This window comes from Bison bison, unplaced genomic scaffold (assembly GCF_000754665.1).
Source record: "Bison bison bison isolate TAMUID 2011002044 unplaced genomic scaffold, Bison_UMD1.0 scf7180017864386, whole genome shotgun sequence".
Classification (NCBI taxonomy): Eukaryota; Metazoa; Chordata; class Mammalia; order Artiodactyla; family Bovidae; genus Bison; species Bison bison.
This window is the reverse complement of record NW_011494958.1, coordinates 994,152-1,018,987: the sequence shown is the minus strand read 5'-3', so window position 1 is coordinate 1,018,987 and position 24,836 is coordinate 994,152. Positions and strand designations below refer to the sequence as shown.

The following is a 24,836-nucleotide window of genomic DNA, read 5'->3' as shown; positions in this document are numbered from 1 at the left end:
TCCGACTCTGTGCGACCCCATAGACGGCAGCCCACCAGGCTCCCCCGTCCCTGGGATTCTCCAGGCCAGAACACTGGAGTGGGTTGCCATTTCCTTCTCTCCAATGCATGAAAGTGAAAAGTGAAAGTGAAGTCGCTCAGTCATGTCTGACTCCTAGCGACCCCATAGACTGCAGCCTACCAGGCTCCTCCATCCATGGGATTTTCCAGGCAAGAGTACTGGAGTGGGGTGCCATTGCCTTCTCCGATAATTGAGTATAAATAAGATCAATTTCGTATGTTTTATTACTAGCTTATTACCTAGGATTAGTCTTTATCTTTGGAGAAGGCATTGGAAACCCACTCCAGTACTCTTGCCTGGGAAATCCCATGGAGAGAGGAGCCTGGTAGGCTGCAGTCCACGGGGTCACAAAGAGTCGGACACGACTGAGTGACTTCACTTCCACTTTTCACTTTCATGCATTGGAGAAGGAAATGGCAACCCACTCCAGTATTCTTGCCTGGAGAATCCTGTGGACAGAGGAGCCAGGTGGGCTGCTGTCCATGGGGTCGCACAGAGTTGGACACGACTGAAGCGACTTAGCATGCATGCATGCATTGGAGAAGGAAATGGCAACCCACTCCAGTAGTCTTGCCTGGAGAATCCCAGGAATGGAGGAGCCTGGTTGGCTGCCGTCTATGGAGTCACACAGAGTCGGACACAACTGAAGTGACTTAGCAGCAGCAAAAGTGACCCCCCAAAAATTAAAATGACTGAGCTTAACCCCTAGTTATTTTGGTGTCCCACCCCAGCTCCCACAAGGTTTTGAAGATATGGTTTCAAACCAGCTGAGCTTCCTTGGTAGCTCAGAGGTAAATAATGTGCCTGCCAGTGCAGGCGACAGAGGTTTGATCCCTCAATTGGGAAGATTCTCTGGAGAAGGAGATGGTAACCCACTCCAGTATTCTTGCCTGGAGAATCCCATAGACAGAGGAGCCTGGCGGGCTACAGTCCAAGGAGTCGCAAAAGAGTTGGATTCGACTTAGCCACTAAACAGCAACAACGTAGTGATCTTACTATAAAATGTTAAGCTAAAGGTGTCCCAATTCAACAGAAGAGTAAAGTAGCTGGTTATTTTAAAAACTAGTAGCATTGGAGAAGAAAAGGTGAGTGGGGGGAAAATAGATGTCCTTTAGAACTTAATGTTCCTTTCTTCTGAAGTCTTTGAATAGCAACAAGCAGAACTTGAGTTGACAATTACTATAGCATAGTATCTGCTAGCTTTTTTCCTTAAGGCATTATGTTTGCTTTTAAAAGCTATTATTCTGTTTTTAGGTTTCTTTGAATAATGACCTTATAAATGAATATGATTTTCTCTTGAACTTCTTTTTTGGAGTTTATTTTAATTTGCTTCTTTTGAATCTTTTGATTCTTAGGGCCATCCTAGGGTAGTTTTGTCAGTACTCTGTTCATAAAGTGATTTCAGTTTCTTAAAAAAAAAACCCTAAGTCCCACTGACTGTCTTTATCCTTTCTCTGCTATGCAGACCCTCTTGTCCTCCCCACCTACCTTCATTCCCTCCTTAACATGTTTGAAAATGTAGTATTCTGCTACAAAATTAGGGAAGAAAGTTGGTGTCTTAACCGAGGTTCTGAGCTTAAAGCAGCCTTGTGAGTTGCAGCTTAATAGGAAATAAGTGATATTCTTGAGTTGCCTACAAGGGCAGAGTCTATTCCTTGAAATATTTTATAGACATGATATCATTGCATAATTTTTTTAAAAAGCCTTCCCAGAATGCTTTCATTGTTTTCCCACACTCATCCTCCCCCCACATACTTAATCTCACTTCTTAGAGAATTCATAAGCTTTTCAAAATACCATCTACCCATTTTTTGCTATTATTTTTTTTATCATTTCTGATTATTTCATGTGGGCTAGATATGTCTCCCAAGCCAGATTATGCTTCTTCAGAGATAGTTCTAAGTACATAAGACATGATCTAAGGATGTAATTTGGGTAAGAAACCGTAATATTAAATTGTTTAGTAAATTCTTTAAAGTTAATCTAATTTTGAGAGATGAGAAAATGATGAGTTAGATGGAGATAGTGCATTCTTGCAGAGAAGGCAATGGCACCCCACTCCAGTACTCTTGCCTGGAAAATCCCATAGACGCAGGAGCCTGGTAGGCTGCAGTCCATGGGGTCGCTAAGAGTCGGACATGACTGAGTGACTTTACTTTCACTTTTCAATTTCATGCATTGGAGAAGGAAATGGCAACCCACTCCAGTGTTCTGGCCTGGAGAATCCCAGGGACGGTGGAGCCTGGTGGGCTGCTGTCTATGGGGTCGCACAGAGTCGGACACGACTGAAGCGACTTAGCAGCAGCAGTAGCAGCAGCAGCAGCATCAGTGCATTCTTGATGGTTTTTTCCCTAGGTGAATTTTTGTCTTAATATGTATAATGTTTCTTTTCTTAGTTATTTCCATTGATGCTTTGTTGGAGTATTTGATGTCAATCTGGAGATATTTCTCTTGAGTCTTTCCAATTGAAATCTGTACCTAATTGGATCTGGTTTATATTTTACCAATGACTTTGATGAAATTGCTTCCATTGTGGCTCAGCTGGCAAAGAATCCACATGCAATGCGGGAGAACTGGGTTTGAGACCTGGATTTGAGACCTGGGTTGGGAAGATCCCCTGGAGAAGGCAAAGGCTACCCACTCCAGTATTCTGGCCTGGAGAATTCCATGGACTGTATAGACCATGGTGTTGCAAAGAGTCCGACATGACTGAATGACTTTCACTTTTCAATGAAATTAATTTGGTTCAAATCTGAAATGACTCTCTATATCAGATTCATAGTTTTCTCTCACCTTTCAAATTATTTTACGAGATGTAAACAATCTTAAATTGAACCAGAACTAAGAAGATGACTTTTTATAGGAATGAGTGTAATGTTAACAGAGTAACTCTACTTGTGTTGGATGGGAGAGAACTGAGTAAATTGTTGTTGATTTGAAAATGGGTTCAGTTTATTGGGAATTCTCCAGGAAATAGTAGCTTAACCAAGATGTGTTATTTCTCTTCCATGTTCATGATAGAGCACTGACCTGGCTTCTCTGATACATTCATCAAAAATTCTGATTGCAGTCTTCTACTTATTATTTGATCTTCATTTCTTTGAGTTCTTAATTCTGAGCCATGTACTTACTTTTATTGCTTGCCAAGTTACACGGTTACTCACATTACTGATGAGTTCTGCTTGGGGAGATAAAGAAAAGAAGTTTTTGCAAAGTATTGGTAAGGGATGTCACCCAGAAGGAGACTTCTCTAGAGCCATTTGTGTTCTCCTTAATTTCTCCTGGAATTACATGTACATAGGGAATACAGATCAGTGCATTTTTATTTTCAAAAGAAATCATTGAACTTCTTTATCCTCCTTGTTAACTTCAGTCAGGGCCAAGGGAGGTCATTCATTTAAAGTCTATAAATAACCCCAACAAAAATTTGATACCAATGCAAATTTAAAATTGACTGTTTCTAAGCTGATAGAAATACTTTATGTAAATATTAGGTAAAATCATTAAACTTTTAAGATATAAAAATTTTAAAAGGCAAATCAATGATGAAAAATACCATTATGGTATAATTTCATGCATAATTTGACTTAAAATTTTATTGTTTCCAAGTTGCACTTAAATTTGTCTCTTTGATTAATTGACCATAGTGTTTCTGGTTGAGTTACATTTGAATAGGTTGAAGATTAATATTTAAAATTTTATAGTTCTTTATAATTGACACCTATTCAGTCTGTTCCTCTTTTACGCAAAATGCTGTCTTTAGGGGGAATTTCAAAGTAATTTGTGTTCTTAGACTTATCTAAAGGAGCATCTTTTAAAAGAAAAAAACGTTTTTCTTTATTGTATGCTTATATAAAGTGATACAAGTAAATTAAAGCCTTTCACATCAGATAATCAAATAAAAATGCATTTTAAAAATTAAATAAAAATTAAAAATTAAAAAATGTTTCATCTGTTGGTTTTGTTGGGTTTAAACATCCCTTCTAGGAATGAGGCAGAGCATCTTTTTGGTCTGGGCTTTTTCAGGGCTACCTTTGGGGCATTAGCCTGGTATAACATTGCTTCTCCCTTTCTAAGATCTGGATCTCATTCCTGTGTGTGTGTACGTGCACGTGGGCATGTGTCTGTGTTTCTGTGTGTAGCTCCTTTTGCCTTCTTGACCCTTTTATCTTTCTTTTTGTAAGCCTCTTCCTTTATTTTCCTTTTGTTAATTCTTCTTCATGCTAAGTTTGTGCATATGGTCTTTTACCTTGAAATTACTTAATTACCTAATTCTTAACATGACAGGCTGTCTCTGTGTCATCATTTTCTTTTTTTTCCTTTCAAGTCTGTATCTTGTGTTGTATATTTAATACAAATTTATTATTTATGTTTGTATTTTACCATTGATAGTTGACACATGAGCATAGATTTTAAATAGATATAAGTGTTGTTGGTCTTATTTTTCAGGCCAGAGATCCTCAGCAGGAGCCTATAGAAGAGATAGAAAATTTGAAGAAACAACATGATTTATTAAAAAGGATGTTACAGCAGCAGGAGCAGCTGAGAGCTCTACAGGGACGACAAGCTGCTCTGCTTGCCCTGCAGCATAAAGCCGAGCAGGCTATAGCTGTGATGGATGATTCTGGTATGCTACTGTCTTAGGATGTTGTTTTTATAAGTAACGCCCAGTAAGCAATGGTACGATTGCAAGGTGGATGCTGGTGGTTTTTTAATCAGATCTAGGATTGTTGCCTAGTTTAAAAACCTACATGTAAGGCTTACTCTGTCCTGTGCTTTTCTCTGGTTATGCAGAAAAGGTTGCGGAGATAACTCCTGGCCATCATACTGTACCAGGCAGACAGCCGGCTCGTTCACCTTTGCATCAGAGAGTACCCATAAGAGGTAAAGGGACAGGCTGTCTTTCTGTTTTTGTATTTCAGATTGATAGGGCTCTTGTTGCTTTTATTTTTGCCTTTTGTACTTATTTAGCTAGGATTGCTATACTTTGCTTGCCTGCCAAGGAAGGGTTAAAACTTTTAAGTGAGGCAGCTTCACTATTGTATCAGTAAGGTACCCAGTTGTATGCACTAGTTCCTTTGAACTAAATTTGTATCCTATCCAGTCTCCCTGAGACTCAGAAAGGTTCTTTCATTGTTTCCTTCTTCCCTCAGAGCCGTGTATCACTTAGATGGAAATAGTATTGAGTTCCTTGGTATTGAATCTAACCTTACAATTCTTCTCATTACCTTCAAACCTAAGTGTTTAATTTCTCAGTAAGTCAAAAACAAATTGTTACTTTTTAGAACTCAGTAAAACTAGGGTCTAATTTGTAGTAGTGTGTCATCCCAGTCTAATAATAATTTATCTCCTGTGGGCTCTCCATTTTAGCTTCTTACTGTGGTTACCCTCTTGTTACTCAGTTTATCATGCTGTCTACACTGAGCCCATTGGCTCAACCTTCTGATCACTGTTATTTGTAATTTAATTTTCCATTTTCATAGGAAATTTTTATGACTTGTAAGTTAACTTACTCTTTTATAGTAATTATATATAGTATAGCATATACCATATATATATTTGTATATATATGGTATAGTATATAATTATAATTATGCAAATCTTCATCCCTATTTTTCCCTTGTAGTAAGCAGGTAATTTTTTTTTTTTTTTTTACTGTACTCTTATGAGTCTGGGACCAAGAGGAGAATGGACAGGAATTTAAATTTGAATTTATTTTATGTACTAGTTCAAAAAGAATTTTAGGTTAATGATTGAAGACAGTTTTCCTCTTGTACTTAGGAGATTTTGCAGGAGAATACTGATGAAAAAACAAACTTACAGTATTTAATCTTCTGGTCTATAAGAGAGGCAACATGATTTTCATGGGAAAGAGTTTCCCTTTCATCAGTTAACTAGCTTGTGTGTTATCCTAGAGTCTAATTTATTTTTTTCAAATAGTTTGGACTAGATACGTGGGATATTATCCTGCCCTGAAATTCTAATTTCTCATTGAGAAAGCTAATATTTTTCCTTCAAAACAGAAATAGTTTATAGTGTCTCTTAGAGCTGGAAAGATAAACATGGTTGAGTGAGTAGTAGAGCAGTAACTTTTATCAAAATTGTCATCAGAATACTGCCTTGGGAATACAGCCTGACAATAAAAACTGTGGTCTTTTAGTATAGCTTGTATCACAAGCAAGTGCTTCAATAAATTACCTGTTCTATTGTAGAAGTGAGCAAACTAGCCTGAAATAAAATTTCGTGGAACATAACCATGTTCATCTGTTTATGATTATATATAGTAGCTTTTGCCATGCAAAGGCAGAATTGGGTAGTTGAGACAAGTAATGTATTTCCACAAAGCCTAACATATTTACTATCTGAATCTTTAAGGAAAGTTTGCTGACCCCTGTATAGAGCATTGATTTTGTTGGATGAAGTGGGGATTGAGGCTGGTGAGAATCAGCTGGGCTTTTTCAGAAGCACCACTTTCCCTGCCACTTTTCCAGCCCAATTTGGTAGACCTGCTTGCACCCCAACTCTATTGAGTCCCTATTATTTTCCCCCCTTTTAAAAAAAATTATTTTTAATTGAAGGATAAATGCTTTACAGCATTGGTTTGATTTCTGCCATACATCAACATGAATTAGCTATAGGTGTACATATGTCCCCTCCCTCGAGAACCTTCCTCCCACTTCCCACCCTTTGCCACCCCTCTAGGTTGTTACAGAGCCCCAGTTGGAGTTCCCTGAGGCATATAACAAATTTCCGTTGGCTGCCTGTCTGACATATGGTGGTGTATGTATTTCCATGGTACTCGCTCCGTTCATCTTGCCCTCTCCTTCCTTCCCCTCCCCTCCCGCCCTTGTGCGTAAGTCTGTTCTCTGTGTCTGTCTCCATTGTTGCCCTGCAAATAGGTTCATCAGTAGCATCTTTCTAGATTCCATGTATATGTGTTAATATATGACATTTGTTTTTCTCTTTCTGACTTACTTCACTCTGTATAATAGGCTCTAGGTTCATCCACCTCATTGGAACTATGTTGAGTCCTTTTGCTTAATTGAGATGTAGCAATTTCCCTCTTGACTGTTGGGACAGAAAGAGTTGAACCACAATACTAGAGTTTTATGAATTTTCCTTTATTTCAAGTTAGATGGAAATATAAAATGATTGGTTGGCAGATAAATCTAAGAGTTAACTAGTTTCAACTTACATTAAGTGACATTTTAAAATCCTCACCCCTACCCCTCAATTTAGGCTTCCCTGGTTGCTTAGATGGTGAGGAATCTGCCTGCAATGCAGGAGACGTGGGTTTGACCCCTGGGTCAAGAAGATTCCCTTGGAGAAGGAAATGGCAGCCCACTCTAGTATTCTTGCTTGGGAAATCCCATGAACAGAGGAGCCTGGTATGGTACAGTCCATGGAGTCACAAAGAATCAGACATGACTGAGTGACTAAGCATGCCCCCTTCCAATTTATTTTTAGCTTCTCAGAAGTAAAAGTGTTGTTTTCATTTATTTGCTTTAATGAATAGTTAACTTTCTTTTTAATTGTAACAGAAACTACAGGTAGCCTATCTGGAGTCAGTATCACCTCTGAACTAAATGAAGAATTGAATGATTTAATTCAGCATTTTCATAATCAGCTTCGTGATTCTCAGGTATCTGTGATTCTGTATGCCATGATTCTCATGGCAGCACTTCGTTATTTTGGTGTACTGGATTTAAAATCACATTAACGAAAGCAGTGCTTCTCAGACTTTACCAAGCATAATGATGTCACACAGCATGATTGTTCGAAATTGTAGATTTCTGGTCAGTGGGAACCTCCACTTCCAAAATTGTTTTGATTCACACATTTGAGATGGGCATCTTGCCATGCAATTCCACTGCTGGACATGTTGGGACTATACTTTGGGAAACACTAAATTAGAGGAAATACCTCCTTTAAACGTAGTGATGAGTGAAACTTCCCCTTCCTATGCTTCCAGATGACACATTCTTATTTCACCTTAAAGATTGTATAGTCACAACTGTTAAGTTATTGTGAATCTGTGTTTTTGCAGTGTTTAACTAACAAGAAAGTCCTAAAGTTTAATTTCAGAGTTAATAAGTTTGATGACCTTTGTAAATAATGATATAAATGAAAAATTTCAATCTGTGGACTTTGAATAATAAAGGATGAATTAATCTCTCTCCACTGGAAATGAGTATGGTTGACAATGCATTATCTCCTGTCTGCTGACCAAGTTAAAATGACCCAACTACTTTGGAGAGTTTCAACTACTTTGGAGAGTTATTTAGCAGTATCTAGTACATTTTCTTTCGGAGAAGGGAATGACACCCCACTCCAGTACTCTTGCCTGGAAAATCCCATGAACAGAAGAGCCTGGTAGGCTGCAGTCCATGGGGTCGCTAAGAGTTGGACACGACTGAGCGACTTCACTTTCACTTTTCACTTTCATGCATTGGAGAAGGACATGGCAACCCACTCCAGTGTTCTTACCTTGAGAATCCCAGGGACTGGGGAGGCTGGTGGGCTGCCGTCTATGGAGTCGCACAGAGTCGGACACTTAGTAGCAGCAGCAGCAGCAGTACATTTTCTTTAGTGACCCTGCAGTGGCCCACCTTGGAGAAACTCTCAGATATTCAAAAGGAGATACATACAAGAATGTTCATGGCAGTATTGTATTAATAGCAAAGTAGAAACAATCTAAATGTCCATGAACAGGAAAATGGGTTAATAAATTATGATATATACACAGAGCGAAATCCCATAACCAGTTAGAGTAAACAAACCAAAGCTAATGAATGAAAATGAAAGTTTAAGAAGGATACCACTTAGCTTATCTAATGAGTAATGAGTGTATATTTTTTATGGATACATGGACAGGTATTACAAAATAAAAACATGTATGAGAATGGTAGATGTCAAATTCCAGATTGTGGTTATCTCTTGAGAGAGTAATTGGTTGAGGTTTTGTACCTATAAAGCTTTAGCTTTAATATTATATTCATAATATTTCTCTAAAAGAATTGACGTGAATGTGGCAAAATATTGAGTTAGCCAAAAAGTTTGTTGGGGTTTTTCCCATAACATCTTAATATTAAATATTGAAATTGGACTAAAGTCAGTGGTGGTTATTCATATATGATTCCCTAATCCTTTGTGGATTTATGTTTCATAAATGTTTCATTAATTTTTTTTAATAGGAAAGAAGTGTTAGGAAAAACCGATAGGTTAAGAAGTATATGATGGTGATTGTAAAAAGATGGCAAGAGAGAGGATGAGATTTTTGAAGGTTTATTCTGTATAAAATGTGGCATTTCTAGAACTTAATTTAGATCCAGGTAATAACATCCAATAAATCCCCACTGTGTAGTTATTTGTGTCTATAAAACAGTATATATCACATTATATATAGTGGCACATCAGAAAACTGTATGCAATTGAGGAAAAGGAAAGACACGCTTACCCAGCAGCACAATACAGTTGTTTCTCTTTTTATAAAGAATTTTTACGCATCTTTAAAATGAGAATGCAACCTTGAATTGCCTTTATTTTTCTTCTCTTTTTTTTTTAATAAGCCTCCAGCTGTTCCAGACAATAGAAGACAAGCAGAAAGTCTTTCATTAACTAGGGAGATTTCTCAGAGCAGAAATCCATCAGTTTCAGAGCATTTACCTGATGAGAAAGTCCAACTTTTTAGCAAGATGAGAGTGTTACAAGAAAAGAAACAAAAAATGGACAAACTTCTTGGAGAACTTCATACACTTCGAGATCAGCATTTGAACAATTCATCATGTAAGTAAATCTGGCTCAGTAGTCTTAAGTATAGGACGCATAAGTATATATGTCAGCATGTAGTAATTACTTTGTAAATATTTGATGAATGAATGAATGCGTAGTTACCCAAAATTAAGATTTTTGTGGTGAAATAGCACTTGCATGTGAAACATTTTTGAGTAATAAAGCAATATAATGTAGAGCCAAATAGATGGTAGATATGTTCTGTAAAATTCAGAAAAAAAGATGAATTTGGACTTGAAAAATTGGTAGCATTTTAGAAAGGGAAAAGTATCAAAGCACTTAGATACTTGGACATAGTAATGCTGCACTTTTTAGCATATCCAAAATTTTTCCTTAAAGAAAAACTAAACCAGATTAGTACATTTATTTTAAAATTATAAAACAGATTTAGGAAGTATTTATACAAAAAAAATCGAGATATGAAAAACTTAGTCCAGAAAGTTCCAAACACCTCATTTTTTGAAATATAGAAATAGTCATCTCAGGCAGGAATAGAAAAGGCATACAGTCAACCTAGTTAATACTAGTTAAATAATTATACAACCATTTGTTAGTATCCATGGGGGATTGGTGCCAGTACTCCCACCCACACCTTCTACAGATGACAAAATGTGAGGGTGCTTAAGTCCCTTATCTAAATGGCATAGAATTTACATATAATCTAAGCACCTCGTCCAGTCCATTTGAAATCATCTCTGGGTTACTTAAAATACGTAATACAGTGTCAATGCTGTGTAGACAGTTAACCAGCATGCTGCAGATCCACGTTTTTTTTTTTTTTTTTCCCCTGAATATTTTCTGTCTGCTTTTTGTTAAATCTGCACATCTCTTGGATATGGAGGGCTGATTGTACTAGTTATTTATATTGATTTATAACTAGTTAGTTATATAAGAAAACCAATGGTCATCTCAGTTATACTGTAGAAACTGTCTTTTCCGACCTCATGTTTTACTTGCCTTTGTCTAATTGAGATCTAGTTACTTGTCCTCATTTAACCTTATCCTTCTCCAAGTCTGGTCACGCCTCTTCCTCAAACAGTTGATAGTAGGAGCTATAGCGTTGGAAATCAGAATTGGCAGGATCAACCCCACTGGTCATTATTCTCTTCAGCTGCTGTCTTATTAAAGAAAAAACGAGGGATAGAAAACATCATCTCTGGACCTCTGTTCCTTGTTCTTCAACCTAATTCTCTGCCACCCTCAAAGAAGTATACTATTTCTTCCCTGAAATACACTCCTTTCTTTCCCCCGACTTCAGCTACTCCCCCCCTCCTCCAGAGTATAATCTAATCCCAATGCTTATTCTTCCTAAACTGATGATCATAACCAAGAAAAACGTCTTAAGTTTTTCGGAAGTTGTACTCAGAGCCTTGTGGTCAGCTTTATATATATAAAGGAAGGAGCACTCTGTCTACTGAGACTAAAAAATCATACTTTTCTCTGGGAAAAAGCGTGAAAGCAGCAGCAAAAGGTAAAACAGTCAAGGAATAGAAAGAAAAGACTATTGGAAACCAGCTGTAGTAGATGGTAATGTGAGCAACAAATGATGGTTGTCATTGTGAGAAAGATAAATGATTATAGCTTAGAGTGGTAGGAGAGAAGCACAAAGGTTCTTAGCCTTCGTTCATTGCATTTGAAAGCATAAAATATCTTTGATTTGTGTGGACAGAAGAGTAATTAAAATGTAGTTCAAGAACTGCAGAGGATTAGCCATCAACCAATTAGAAAATTTTATTGCATTTCATGGTGTAATGTACCACAGTCACTTTAACAATTTTGCTTTATCTTTTGGAACAAGAAGAGTTCTATCTTGGAGACCAGATAGAATCCCTCTGGAGTGGAACATTCTCAGGGACCTGATCAGCTAGGGCGGCCCCGTAAATTTGTAGCTCGTGGGCTGTACATCATACACAGTGGCTGTGTTTAACTTAACCTAGAACCAAATTGATCACAGAAGCACTCTCGTTAATTTTTCAAGGTAGAATATCATAGTTCTTGTTGATTTCCATCTTGTCTTCCTGCTCTTCTTTCCCTTCTGTTTTAACTCTGGTTGGTTGAGGGACTTCTTAATTAACAAGTAGCCTGGATGTTATATGCTTAAGTTTCACATTTTAAAGCTGCAGAATTTAAGATGTTAATGACTTTTAGTTTTCATTTTTCTCTATCCAAGCAAACTGTGAATGTGTTGTTTGATGCTATATTTATGTATGTTACCTGGCTTTTTTTTTTTTTTGGTAGTTGTGCCTTCTTCAGCCTCTCCACAAAGGAGTGTGGATCAGAGAAGTACAACCACAGCTCCTTCTGCTCCTGTAGTCTTAACACCAGTGGTCAATGGAGAATCCAATAACCTCACGCCATCTGTTCCTTATCCTGCTGCTTCTCTAGTTTCTCAGAATCAGAATGAAAATGAAGGCCACCTAAATCCAACTGAAAAACTCCAGTAAATAATTTATACGCACATTGTTTACATAGATTATAATTGAATCATAGGGTCAAATTTAGGGTTTTTGTTGTTGAAAATTCTGGAAAAACTGAATTTAATATGATAAACATTCCTAAGTGATATAGTGGAAGAGTAAGTGTGTATGTATTATACATGCATTTTTGAGTTATCCCAGAGAAATGTAATTTCTGTGAGCTAATGTATTCCTGGGGTATTCCCAGGTGGCACAGTGGTAGAGAATCTACCTGCCAGTGCAGGAGATGCAAGAGACATGGGTTTGATCCCTGGGTTGGGAAGATCTCCTGAAAGAGGGCATGGCAACCCGCTCCAGTATTCTTGCCTGGAAAATTCCATGGGCAGAGGAGCCTGGTGGGCTATATAGTCCATAGTGTCACTAAGAGTCAGACCAGACTGAGTGAATGAGCACAGCAGTACATAATATATTCCCATTTTACAAGTAAAGGTACTGCAGTTAAAAGATCTGTGTATTTTAGCCCAGACTGTAGAGTCAGATAGCTTTGAAGTTGTATTTCACAAGGCTGTGTGACTGGACGAATAGCACCCTCACTAAGCCTCTTTCTCTTCATCTGGCATAATATATTTGATGATAAAGGTGTTTTAAGTATTAAAAACTATTGGCATTATTCCTGGAATTCAGTAAAAACAACCTAATTATTATTTTTTGTAAAATGTGACATACTTTATAGAGCTCTATATATTGTAGACAAATTGAGAATCTTCAGTAAATGCTCAGTAATCCCTATATATTGGATTTGCCTGAGAGGTACTATTTAAATGAAATATTTAGTACTTCACATTCTTGATACTTATTAAGAAACCTAGGAATATCTTTGACATTAAGATTTAAGCTGTTAACATTTGTACCTGTTTAAAGTGAGCACTTTAAGGAGAATTTCTTACATTTTTGTCTGTAACGTTTAGATATAAGGTGATGAGATTTTGAATAACTTGTACTTGAAATTAAATTCATTGCAGTCTCGTACCCTGGGTATTTGACTGAGTTTAACATTTGTATGTGCTGGCTGCTACTGTATGGAAATGGTGTATTCTTTATTTTACTAAAATGGGTATTAATTTGTATATATTTGTTGTTTATCAGGAAGTTAAATGAAGTTCGAAAGAGGTTGAATGAACTAAGAGAATTAGTTCATTATTATGAGCAAACATCAGATATGATGACAGATGCTGTGAATGAAAACACAAAAGAAGAAGAAACTGAAGAGTCGGAATATGATTCTGAGCATGAAAACTCTGAACCTGTTACTCACATTCGGTGAGAACTTTTTTCAAGTTTGTTTTTCTAACATACTCATTCTAATAGTACTTTTAATGTGGAACAGAAAACCCTCAGTAGAGTGCTTACTGTTTGCATTTTACTTAAGCTTTTCTCCTGTAAGTCTGCTGTTTGGTCAGTGTAATCTTAACTTGTCCTGTAAAGAAAAGCAAGTAGGGATTTATTGAGTACGGAAGTTTAGTAAATTTGCTGTTTGTTACATCAAATATAAGTTAATTATAAGAAGTATATAATTTCTCATTTTCCTGTGTCTTTATTTTTTGGTGTAATTTTAATTTTCTTTGTTGTAATTTTGATTTTTTTAGATATTTTTCTTCTTAAATTTCTGAATAGCTGAAGCCAGTGAAATGCAGGAGCCATTTATTTAAAAGATGAAATAGCCAATGATGTTCATAGTTTGGAATTATTTTTTTAGTAGTTCTAAAACTTTGATTTTTTAATATTACATATATTTTTTTACTTTAAGTAACTTGAGGCTGTTTTCCTTCCTTTCAGAAATCCACAAGTGGCTGCCACCTGGAACGAAGTGAATAGTAATTCTAATGCACAGTGTGTTTCTAACAATAGAGATGGGCGAGCAGTTAATTCTAACTGTGAAATTAACAACAGGTCTGCTGCCAACATAAGGGCTCTAAACATGCCTCCTCCTTCAGGTATGATTGACTCTATTCACAGATACTTGTACCATACTCTTGGGAAGTGGATTTTCTTTCTTTAGAGCTCTTAATTAAGTTCATTAAGTTACTGCATTTCAGTGATACATATTTTCAGCAGATTGTCGATACAATAGAGAAGGAGAACAGGAGATGCCTGTTGCACAAGGTCATGATGAGGAGGAGGAGGAGGAGGAGGAGGAAGCAGATGAGGCCCTCAGTGGAGCTTCACTGTCTAGTCACAGCAGCAGCCTGATCATTGAGACTCCTGAAGATGCTGAATTTGAACATAAGATCCAGAAGCTTATGGCTGCAAAACTGAAACTTAGACACTTACAGAACCTTGTAGCCATGGTGCAGGTAAATACTGCTTTTTTTTTTTTAATCTGTCAAAAAATGTATAGTCTTATAAGGTAAAATGTGTGTATATGTTTGATAATTATGTGGGTGTAAGTATACTAGTATATGTTTATTGGATTCTAACTATATAGTAGTTTATATGCTTAGCACTTTACATGCCATATTACCAGAGATCAGCAAACTTTTCCTAAGGGTGAATTAGTAATTATTTTAGGCTTTGTGGGCCATAAAGTTTCTGTCATAATACCCAGCACAAAAGCAGCAATAGACAGTAAACAAATGAGCATGGCTGTGTACCAGTATAGCTTTATTACAAAAACAAGTTTGTCTTCCTGCCAGAGATTCTAGTTCTGTATCTTGTAGAACGCAGTAGCATCTCATTTAGGTGGATATACATACAGACTAGAAATGTTAATTAACCACAGTTGTACTATTGTCAGAGCCAGAGTTGAGACTTCTAGCTGAGATCTTAACTCACTTGATGTAGAAAAACCATATGTTGTCTGAATTTTATTCAGTAAGGCCAAATAAGTAAAGTTGGACCTATTAGCTGTAAATTTTAAAAAAGCCATTTGTATATATGAACATAAAATTACATAATTATTAATACACTCTAGACAGTGTATTTATTAACTGTTGTGGTTCAAAGTTATGACTAGCTCTAAACCTTTTTAAAAATGACTAAACTTTTAAAAATCATTTATCTATTACATATATATTTCTGTTGTTTTCTCAGCAGCGTAATCACTGTATAGAAGTATCCTTAAGAGTGTTTCTAAAGTATTCAAATTTATATGATTTTTGAAATCCAGAAATCTTCTGGTAAAATTAATCATTTGTTTTCATTTAGGTTTGCTTAGCTTACATTACGTTGAAAAAATGAAGTGTATATAACCACACTAATGTATAGAAAAAATTTTTTTGGCGAATAAAAAATTTCAAGTATTATTTAAAACCTCTTTTGAAATTCTTATTTTAAATTACTCAAGTGAAAGATGACTGTGTACTTTATTTTAAAATAAAGGAAATATTACTCATAAACTCCCTCTGAACCTTCATAATCCCATTCTCCTTTACAGAGGTTGCTGTGCATTTAAATCAGTTTGCAGTTGTAAACAAAAATTACATAAAAGTTTTGTTTTTTATTTCTTTGTGTTTATATAGATTATATTATTTTACAACTTGCTTTTTTTCCTACTACACATGTCAGAGATTTCTTCATATCAGTGTGTTGTTTTTCAGTCACTAAGTCATGTCCAGATCTTTGTGACCCCATGAGCTGTAGCATGCCAGGTTTCTCCGACTTCATATCAGTGTATATATACCTGTCTATATAATTACACAGATAAATAATTATGAAATATAAATAATACCTTATATGTTTATACATATAACGTTGTTCTGTTGCTAAATCGTGTCTGACTTTGCAATCCCATGGACTGCAGCGCACTAGGCTACCTTATCCTTTACTATATCTACTGAAGTTTGTTCAAATTCCTGTCCATTGAGTTGGTGATTCTGTCTAACCACCCCATCCTCTGCAGCTGCCTTCTTTTTTAACCTTCAGTCTTTCCCAACATAAGGATTTCCAGTGAGCCAGGTCTTTGCATCAGGTGACCAAAGTACTGGAGTTTCAGCTTCAGCATCAGTCCTTCCAGTGAATATTCAAGGTTGATTTCCTTTAGGATTGACTGATTGGATCTTCTTGCAGGCCAAAGGATTGTCAAGAGTCTTCTCTAGCATCACAATTTGGAGTCATCAATTCTTCAGTGCTCAGCCTTCTTTATGGTCCAACTCTCACATGTGTATATGACTAATGGAAAAACAGTAGCTTTGACTATATGGATGTTTGTTGGCAACGTGATGTCTTTGCTTTTTAATATGCTAAGTTTGTCATATCTTTCCTTCCAAGGAGCAAGCATCTTTTCATTTTGTGGCTGCAGTCACCATCTGCAGTGATTTTGGAGCCCAAGAAGACAAAATCTGTCACTGTTTCCACTTTTTCCCCTTCTGTTCGCCATGAAGTGATGGGACCAGATGCCATGATCTTAGTTTTTTTAATGTTGAGTTTCAAGCCTGGTTTTTCACTCTCCTCTTTCATTCTCATCAAGAGGCTCTTCAGTGTCTCTTCACTTTCTGCCATTAGAGTGGTATCATCTGCATATCTGAGCTTGTTGTTATTTCTCCCAGCAATCCTGATTCCAGCTTGGGAATAATAAATCAGAAATGGTGAATAACTTGGTGGCTTAGAGATGAGTCAGCTTAACTTCAGGTTTATGTTGACTGGAGCTCTTTTGTTTTAGGGAAATGACATGTATGAAAAAAAAAGAAAACTGCAACCCCAAAGGATTAAGGGGCCTTGTCCTGAGAGCTTTTTAAAAAATGATCCAAAACTCCCCAAATTTTTGTATGTTTAAGATTGATAAGTTTTATTTATTTTATTATGGGTAGTTTTCTTTTGCTTGTGCCTTTACTCATATCCTTTTTTTCCAAGGGACTCAGGAGAAGTTCAAAACAATTATACAGTTACCATGATTGTATAAAACTATCATTATTCCTGATTAGATTAAGTGAGACAGCTTATATGTTCTGTAAAACCTTATGATGTCTTTTAAGTCTCCACATGTCCATCTGATGTATCTTAGTCTGTAAAACAATGTGTTAGTGCCCTCCAAGAGTAGAGTCTCTTTTTCCTGTCCTATGGAAGTTCTATAATCAAACCCCACTGGCCTCCAAAGTCAGGTTCCCTGGGGATTCCCAGCCCCTTTGCCGGATCCCCAGGCTGGGGAGACTGATGGGCCGCTTAGAACCTTCACAATAGTGCGAGAACTTCTTTGGTAGTATTGTTCTCCAATTTGTGGGTCGCCTACCTGCTGGGTATAGGATTTGGTTTTATTATGATTGCGACCCTCCTCCTATCTCATTGTGGCTTCTCCTTTGTCCTTGTATGTGGAGTATCTTTTTTTGGTGGGTTCCAGTGTCCACCTGTCGATGGTGGTTCAACAGCTAGTAGTGATTTTGATGCTCTCTCAGAAGATGAGCGCTTGTCCTTCTGCTCCGCCATCTTGAACCAATCTCTTGTAATACAACATGTATTACATCAGTAATTCTGTAGTCAGTTACTTTTAGTGTTGGAGTTTATATCAAGTGATCAGACACCCTCATATAACAATCTGAAACTTCAGGGTATTTTTTTTCTCATACTTTGGTTTTTCCACTTATTGTGTGAAAATGCCTCATGATCCATTTTTGGTATCTTTGGGTTGCAACTCAGTTCTTTTTAAGCTTACTGTATTAGTAATATATTAGCTTAGCTTTTAGATCCATGAGAAGACCAGAGTAACACCATGTCTAGAAGCTTAAAATGGATTAGACAGGTTTGCAATCTAGTCAGCTTTAACTCTTTTAAGATTTTACTATAATTCTATATCCAGCAGTTAGAGTTTCAGTTGATATCTGCAGAGAAAGCATGTATAAAGTGTACAGTATTAAATATTTTTAAGAAAATGTGACAGATGACCTCCAGTCTTAACAGTTTAATAAGTACATTGATTTTAACAGAAGATATGGACCTACTGTTAGGAAGATAAGTAATTTTTGTTGTTTTTGTTGTTTTTCCAGTGACACATTTGAGATGGTTCATTCTCATTAGCTTTTCTATTGGGAGCCATTGGTACTTGTTTCACAAACTAAATACCAAAGTGAGGAAATGGAAAACTAACTGAGCAAGTGATACTAGACATAAATTATTAAATTGTTGATATAAAAGTTATATATCTGAAGAAAAATGATCTCATATCAAGAGTTCCCAGCTTCAGTGATGCAGTTTTTATCTTTTTCATATAAACTGTTTTTTGATAGTTCACAATCTAGTCAAGGAAGGAAAAGTCAAACTAGTATTTGCCAGTACTAGGTAATTGGCAGCTCAAATTATTAATGTACTGTTTTAGTTTTAGTACTTTATTTCTTGTCATTGGTAGAAGATGAACTTCATTATTCTCTAAAAATCATGCTTTCCCTACTGCTTTCAATTTTATGTGAATTTTACAACCGAGTCATATTTTACTAAGTTATGAATTGGATAATGTCTTTACATATCAAGATGATTTTAATATAATGATGCTATTTTAGGACGATGATGCAGCCAATCAAGGAGTTACTTCTGTGGAGGATTTCTTCCCAGCAGAAGACACCAAACAAAATGCAAATAACACTAGAGGAAATGCCAATAAAACACAAAAAGATGCTAGAGTAAATGAAAAGGCAAGGTATGTTAAGCTTCTGACTTTCATGTCATAAAAATTTAGTGCTTATTAGAAAGTCTCCATAGGTACTCTACTACATCATGTTTAATGCTGTTATCAGATTTATTGGAGTCCACAAATATAATGTCAATTTAATTATAGAGAGAAATTTTATGAGGCTAAACTACAGCAGCAACAGAGAGAACTCAAACAATTGCAGGAAGAAAGAAAGAAACTGATTGAGATTCAAGAGAAAATTCAAGAATTGCAAAAGGCATGTCCTAACCTACAGGTAATTAGGATATTTCTTTGTTTGTCTGAAGAAAGATGTTTAAAGCCTTAATGTCAATTGAAAGTACTCCTTGTCTTTTCTAGTACTAATATGATAGATTTATAAATCTTTCATGATTAAAGAAATGGAGGGACAAATGAAATGGGTTAGGGATGTACCTTTATACTGTGAAAGATAGCATGTATGAATTAACTCTGATTATTTACATTCTTCACTTGTTGGGCTGCCTGGCTAGTGATTCAGAACATGTGTGTTCATAACTATTTATTATATTAAGATATTTTGGTTTGAACTTTGCAGTTAAGGGAGAAGCATTTCCATTTCTTACTGGTCTAAAATTACATGGTAAAGCTGTTAAGCTACTGTGAGTTTTTTTGGAAATTAAAATACTTTATTTGTAGTTTGAATATTATATGTATATATGCTTATTAAATGGTACCCCACACATGGGTGTTTGAGATTGAGCAGAGAATGTACGTCTTTGTCCATGTCATGTAATCAGGAGTAGGGTTAATATGGGAGGGAACTATCCATTCTTTTGGAGGTTTTTCCTACACTTTATTGTTATGAATAGCTTTATTTATGAGTCAGGTTTTGTTTTCAAAGAAAAGGAAATGTATCAAGTGATATTTCTAATATAACTTTGTTTTCTAGATGTTTATCTTTTATTCTTTGTCTACGTCTTTTTTCTTGTTCCCAGTCTAAATACCAGAGGAATATATGCTAGAGTTGGGTTGAGTATATGACATTTTCCACAGTAATGTTTTATTCCTCATGTTCTGGAGGGTTAGTAATACTGATCATCTTTAGCCTGCATTTTCATCTTGTTTTCTTATGTTAGGTTTTCTTTGAATCATGATGGCAATTGAGGTGTGGCAATAAAAAACTAAATATGGTACCAAAGCCCTAGAGAAATGGTGAATAATTGCTTTTATGAAATTAACATAATTACTTTAATTCTTTATAATAGTTTTTATTAATTCTTTTTTAGCTGTCAGCTGCTAGTGTGGGTAATTGTCCCACAAAAACACATATGCCAGCTGTTACTTCATCCCCAACCGTTAATGAGAATGAAGCCAGTACAAACAAATCTGGTTTTGAGCCTCATGATTCTTCAGTGGTAGATAATGAGGTATTGTATATTGCATCTTGTTCCTGGGTCTTAAGTCATGTCTTAAGGAATAAAACTGAATATCCATGAAACATGTTTTTAAATGTAGCCTATTATGTAGCCTATTAATTGTGGAAAGAAATAATTTTTTCCAAAAAGTAATTAAGTTGAGATACTTCTAAATATCTTAAGTCTTGCCCTTTATTAACAAATATTTGGCAGACTTGTATGTAAGGAATAGTTACAGTAAGTAGTATTCATTTCAATTAGAAAAACTTGTCTTTTGGCATTTTATTTATATGTGATTTGTGGAAAACATAACAACTTTCTCTCAATAGTTGATGAAGTTAATATGTCCGTGTTCAGTTGCTTAGTCATGTCTGACTCTTTTGCAGCCACATGGACTGTGGCACAGGCTCCTCTGTCCATGGGATTTCCCAGACATGAATACTGGAGTGGGTTGCCATTTCCTCCTCCAGGGAATCTTCCTGACCCAGAGATGGAAACCATGACTTGCGTGTCTCCTGACTGTATTCATTAAGAATTAATGGTTGCCTAATTTTTTTTTTCTAATTTTATTTTATTTTTAAACTTTACATAATTGTATTAGTTTTGCCAAATATCAAAATGAATCCGCCACAGGTATACATGTTATTACTAAAATAGCATTTTAACCTTCATGGGTGTCTCAGTGTAAAAAGGATAGAGTCAGGATAGAAATTTTTGTTGGTGTTAGCAATAGTATTAACCTGTTTTTCTTTAAGGCTGAAACAAATCCAGTATTTATAGTAACTTGACTGTAACTTTTGAAATAACAGGTATGGTCAGATATGCGAAGACATGAAATGTTAAGGGAGGAGCTACGACAGAGAAGAAAGCAGCTGGAAGCTCTGATGGCTGAACATCAGAGGAGGCAAGGTCTGGCTGAAACTGCATCTCCAGTGGCTGTTTCACTAAGAAGTGATGGATCTGAGAACCTGTGTACACCTCAGCAAAGCAGAACAGAAAAGTAAGAGAGGTGTTTAAATCAGTTTAAAAAATACCACCAACTTAACACTTGTAGGATAGGCAAGCCTCATTTTCCCTCTGCATCACAGCACAAGTCTGCTATTGCAGTGAGGCTTGGGTGTTATGCATCACCTTTGTGACTCAGTGCAGCTACTTTCTGTTGTAACTTCTCATAGCATCACTTTTCTCTCTTTTAAAATTTTTTTAAAAAATTACTAAGACACTTGACCAAACTGATAGAGATTTTCTTGAGGGTTTTGATCTAGAAAACTGTCACTCATGGAAAAGTTAAAAGTTGAGGGAGGTTTACTTTAGGAATGAGTCCCAGGGGATATGATTACTGGTTTAATTTATTTGAAGAATTGTTTTGTGGAAGTCAGAGTAAACATTTTATATTACAGCAGTTGGAGAGTAACAGCCATCTCATAGTTAATTATCCCTAAATGAAGTTTTATATACACAACCCATGTATGCATATACATGTACATATATTTATGTAATTTTTTTTGGTGAGGGGTATAGAGTTTGTTTCATAGTAGGAGGTGAAGTAGCTCATCTCCAGAATGATCTGTATTTTGTCTCTTAATCTCCAGAACAATGGCAACTTGGGGAGGTTCTACCCAGTGTGCCCTAGATGAAGAAGGGGATGAAGATGGTTACCTTTCTGAAGGAATTATTCGGACAGACGAAGAGGAGGAAGAGGAGGAGCAAGATGCCAGTTCCAATGATAACTTTCATATGTATCCTCCAAACAGTGCAAATCGTAATTCTTACAATGTAAAGGAAACTAAAAATAGGTTAGTTTCAGTGTTTTAACTTTTTGCTTGATTTTAAAGAGTTTCCTGTCTTTCTGACACCAAGCAGTTCTTCAGTTACCTGAACCAAGTGCATGTTCCACTACATAATTCCAACACTAACTGCCTGGAGTTGGCCAGACTCCACAGGTTAGGAGACTCAGTCCCAAGAAGAGTGCCCTCACTTCAGATGCCACTTTAAAGTCTCGAGTCTTCAGAGCACCCGCACTTCTGTATGACTTGGCTATAGATTTTGGGATTTCCTGGCTTTGCTTTGCCGACAAAGGTCTGTATAGTCAAAGCTATGGTTTTTCCAGTAGTCATGTATGGATGTAAGAGTTGGACCATAAAGAAGGCTGAGTGCCAAAGAATTAATGCTTTTGAACTGTAGTGCTGGGAAGACTGTTGTGCTGGGCAGACTCTCGAGAGTCCCTTGCATAGGAAGGAGATCAAACCAGTCAATCCTAAAGGAAATCAACCCTGAATATTCATTGGAAGGACTGATGCTGAAGCTCCAATACTTTGGCCATCTGGTGCTAGGACCTGACTCCTTGGAAAAGACTGATGCTGGGAAAGATTGAAGGTGGGAGGAGAAGGGGGTGACAGAGGATGAGATGGTTGGATGGCATCACTGACTCGATGGACATGAGTTTGAGCAAACTCAGGGAGATAGTGATGGACAGAGAAGCCCGGCGTGTGCAGTTAGGACGTGACTTAGCAACTGAACAACAACAGCAACAGCCTCTTTCATGTTCCATCATTTGCTAAAACAGCTCATAGAGCTCTGGAAAATACTTGTATTTACTGACTTATGAAAGATATTACTCAGAGAAAGAGATGTGTAAAGCATGGGTGGGTTGGGAAGGAGCAAAGAGTTTTTATGCCCTCTCTGGGCACATCAGCTGCCTAGTACTTCACTGTGTTCAACCCAGAAGCTGTCCTCACCATGCTGTTTATGAGTTTTTATGGTGATTTCTTTACACAGGCAGAATTGATTAAGTTATTGGCGATTAAGCTCAGTCTCCCTCCCTGGAAGTTTGGGGAATGCTGAAAGTTCCAACCTAACATCTGGTTGGTTTTTCTGGTGACCAGTCCTCATCATGAAGCTAACTAGGGTTTGCCAAAAGGAGCGCATGATGAATAACAGAAGCAGTTGGCACTCAGGAGATGGTCAGGAGTTAGGAGCTCTGTGCTGGGAACCTGGGACAAAGACCACATAGGGTGTTTACTTTATCACAGGAGACTGTTGTCAAGATAGATTCCAGCTCGATTGCAGGAAGGTTGATTATCTTTGATCTTCACTCTTGTTTTGGGGAATTAAGCAAAAATTAAAATCATAGATAGTAAAAAAAAGATGTGTCAGCAAAGATGTCTACTGCATTGTTATTTATAACCAAAATACATTTCATGTATAAAAAGATGGTTTAAGTAGTTGCACTTGATGGGGTGTTATGTGGCTAAGCTTAAAGGCTTGAAGAGTGGGAAAATGCTTGTGATAAAGTATCCATAATAACTTTTCATTTTGAAGAATACAGAATTATATGAACTCTTCTCTGTAAAACATAAGTGAAAAAAGACTGAAAAGGAATGCAAAGTGATACTGTACAAGACTAGAAATCCGGAATTTTTCTCACTCTATTTTACATACATTTTAAGTTCAGTGAACTTAAAAATGGAATACAGGCGTATGGGACCAAGCAGGGTATCAAGGTTTTTTGCTAGATTTAAAATACACATAATTACATAAAATGACAATGCTTTAAATCTTGTGTTAGGTGGAAGAACAATCGCCCTCTTTCAGCAGATGGAAATTATCGTCCTTTAGCCAAGACAAGACAACAGAATATCAGCATGCAGCGTCAGGAAAACCTTCGCTGGGTGTCCGAACTCTCTTATGTAGAAGAGAAAGAACAATGGCAAGAACAAATTAATCAGCTAAAGAAACAACTTGATTTCAGTGTCAATATTTGTCAGACTTTAATGCAAGACCAGCAGGTAAAGTTTACTCTGCAAGTAAATTTTTTTAATCTTGTTTTTGAAGCAGTACACATTTTTCTCAAGTCATTGGTAACTGTTAAGGAAAATTTTTTCTTTCCACAGACTCTGTCTTGTCTGCTACAAACTCTTCTCACGAGTCCTTATAGTGTTATGCCCAGCAGTGTTGCATCCCCGCAAGTGCACCTTATAATGCACCAGTTGAACCAGTGCTATACCCAGCTAACGTGGCAGCAGAATAATGTACAGAGGTAATTTGCTCCTTAGAAGTAGTGAGAATGTGTACTCAGTGCTAAAGCTCAGTTTTAGCATTGGTTTGCAGTGTAAAAGCAAAGGTTTTACAGTTACCTTCTGGGAGAGAAGGGCTGAACCAAATTGCATTTTTGAATCTTCTCTGATTCCTGAGAATTTTATAAGCAGTGATTTTTGCCTAATGTTTTCTTTTAATTCTGTGGACCAGACTTAAAAAAAATAACTATGGTTTTCAACTTTACACTTAACCTTAGGTGAAAGTGTTGTCATTATGCCTATCTGATAGAAGTGCTAAGTGTAGTTCTTGTTCCAAAGGCTAAGTTATTAAGCATGCAGCACAAGCAAATATTTGTTATAGTAAACATCAGAGCAGCCAGTTTGTTCCACATACAATTTTTTGTTTTGTTTTTAATTAACTGTTATTTAACATTATAAGTAATGTTATATTTATTATTATAAATATAATAATATTATACATATAATAAATATAATTATGGCTGGGGTGGGTTTTCATTTC

The 24,836-nt window shown here is 36.4% G+C and overlaps 1 protein-coding gene across 6 annotated transcripts in view; it reads left to right on the top strand.

The window, feature by feature from the left end:
- The window catches only part of PCM1 (pericentriolar material 1), a 91,137-nt gene that overhangs the window by 20,859 nt on the left and 45,442 nt on the right, over positions 1 to 24,836 (top strand). For 4 of the 6 annotated variants that reach the window (XM_010858366.1, XM_010858367.1, XM_010858364.1 and 1 more), the window contains 15 exons: positions 4,510 to 4,687; positions 4,855 to 4,944; positions 7,602 to 7,702; positions 9,630 to 9,846; positions 12,091 to 12,292; positions 13,416 to 13,589; positions 14,106 to 14,263; positions 14,385 to 14,623; positions 18,755 to 18,891; positions 19,030 to 19,159; positions 20,151 to 20,291; positions 21,089 to 21,279; positions 21,872 to 22,075; positions 23,848 to 24,067; positions 24,173 to 24,318. In XM_010858366.1, the coding sequence (XP_010856668.1) occupies positions 4,510 to 4,687; positions 4,855 to 4,944; positions 7,602 to 7,702; positions 9,630 to 9,846; positions 12,091 to 12,292; positions 13,416 to 13,589; positions 14,106 to 14,263; positions 14,385 to 14,623; positions 18,755 to 18,891; positions 19,030 to 19,159; positions 20,151 to 20,291; positions 21,089 to 21,279; positions 21,872 to 22,075; positions 23,848 to 24,067; positions 24,173 to 24,318 (2,528 nt within the window). Of the gene's footprint in view, positions 1 to 4,509; positions 4,688 to 4,854; positions 4,945 to 7,601; positions 7,703 to 9,629; positions 9,847 to 12,090; positions 12,293 to 13,415; positions 13,590 to 14,105; positions 14,264 to 14,381; positions 14,624 to 18,754; positions 18,892 to 19,029; positions 19,160 to 20,150; positions 20,292 to 21,088; positions 21,280 to 21,871; positions 22,076 to 23,847; positions 24,068 to 24,172; positions 24,319 to 24,836 lie in introns of all 6 variants that reach the window. The other 2 variants (XM_010858365.1, XM_010858362.1) reach the window with 1 other exon arrangement.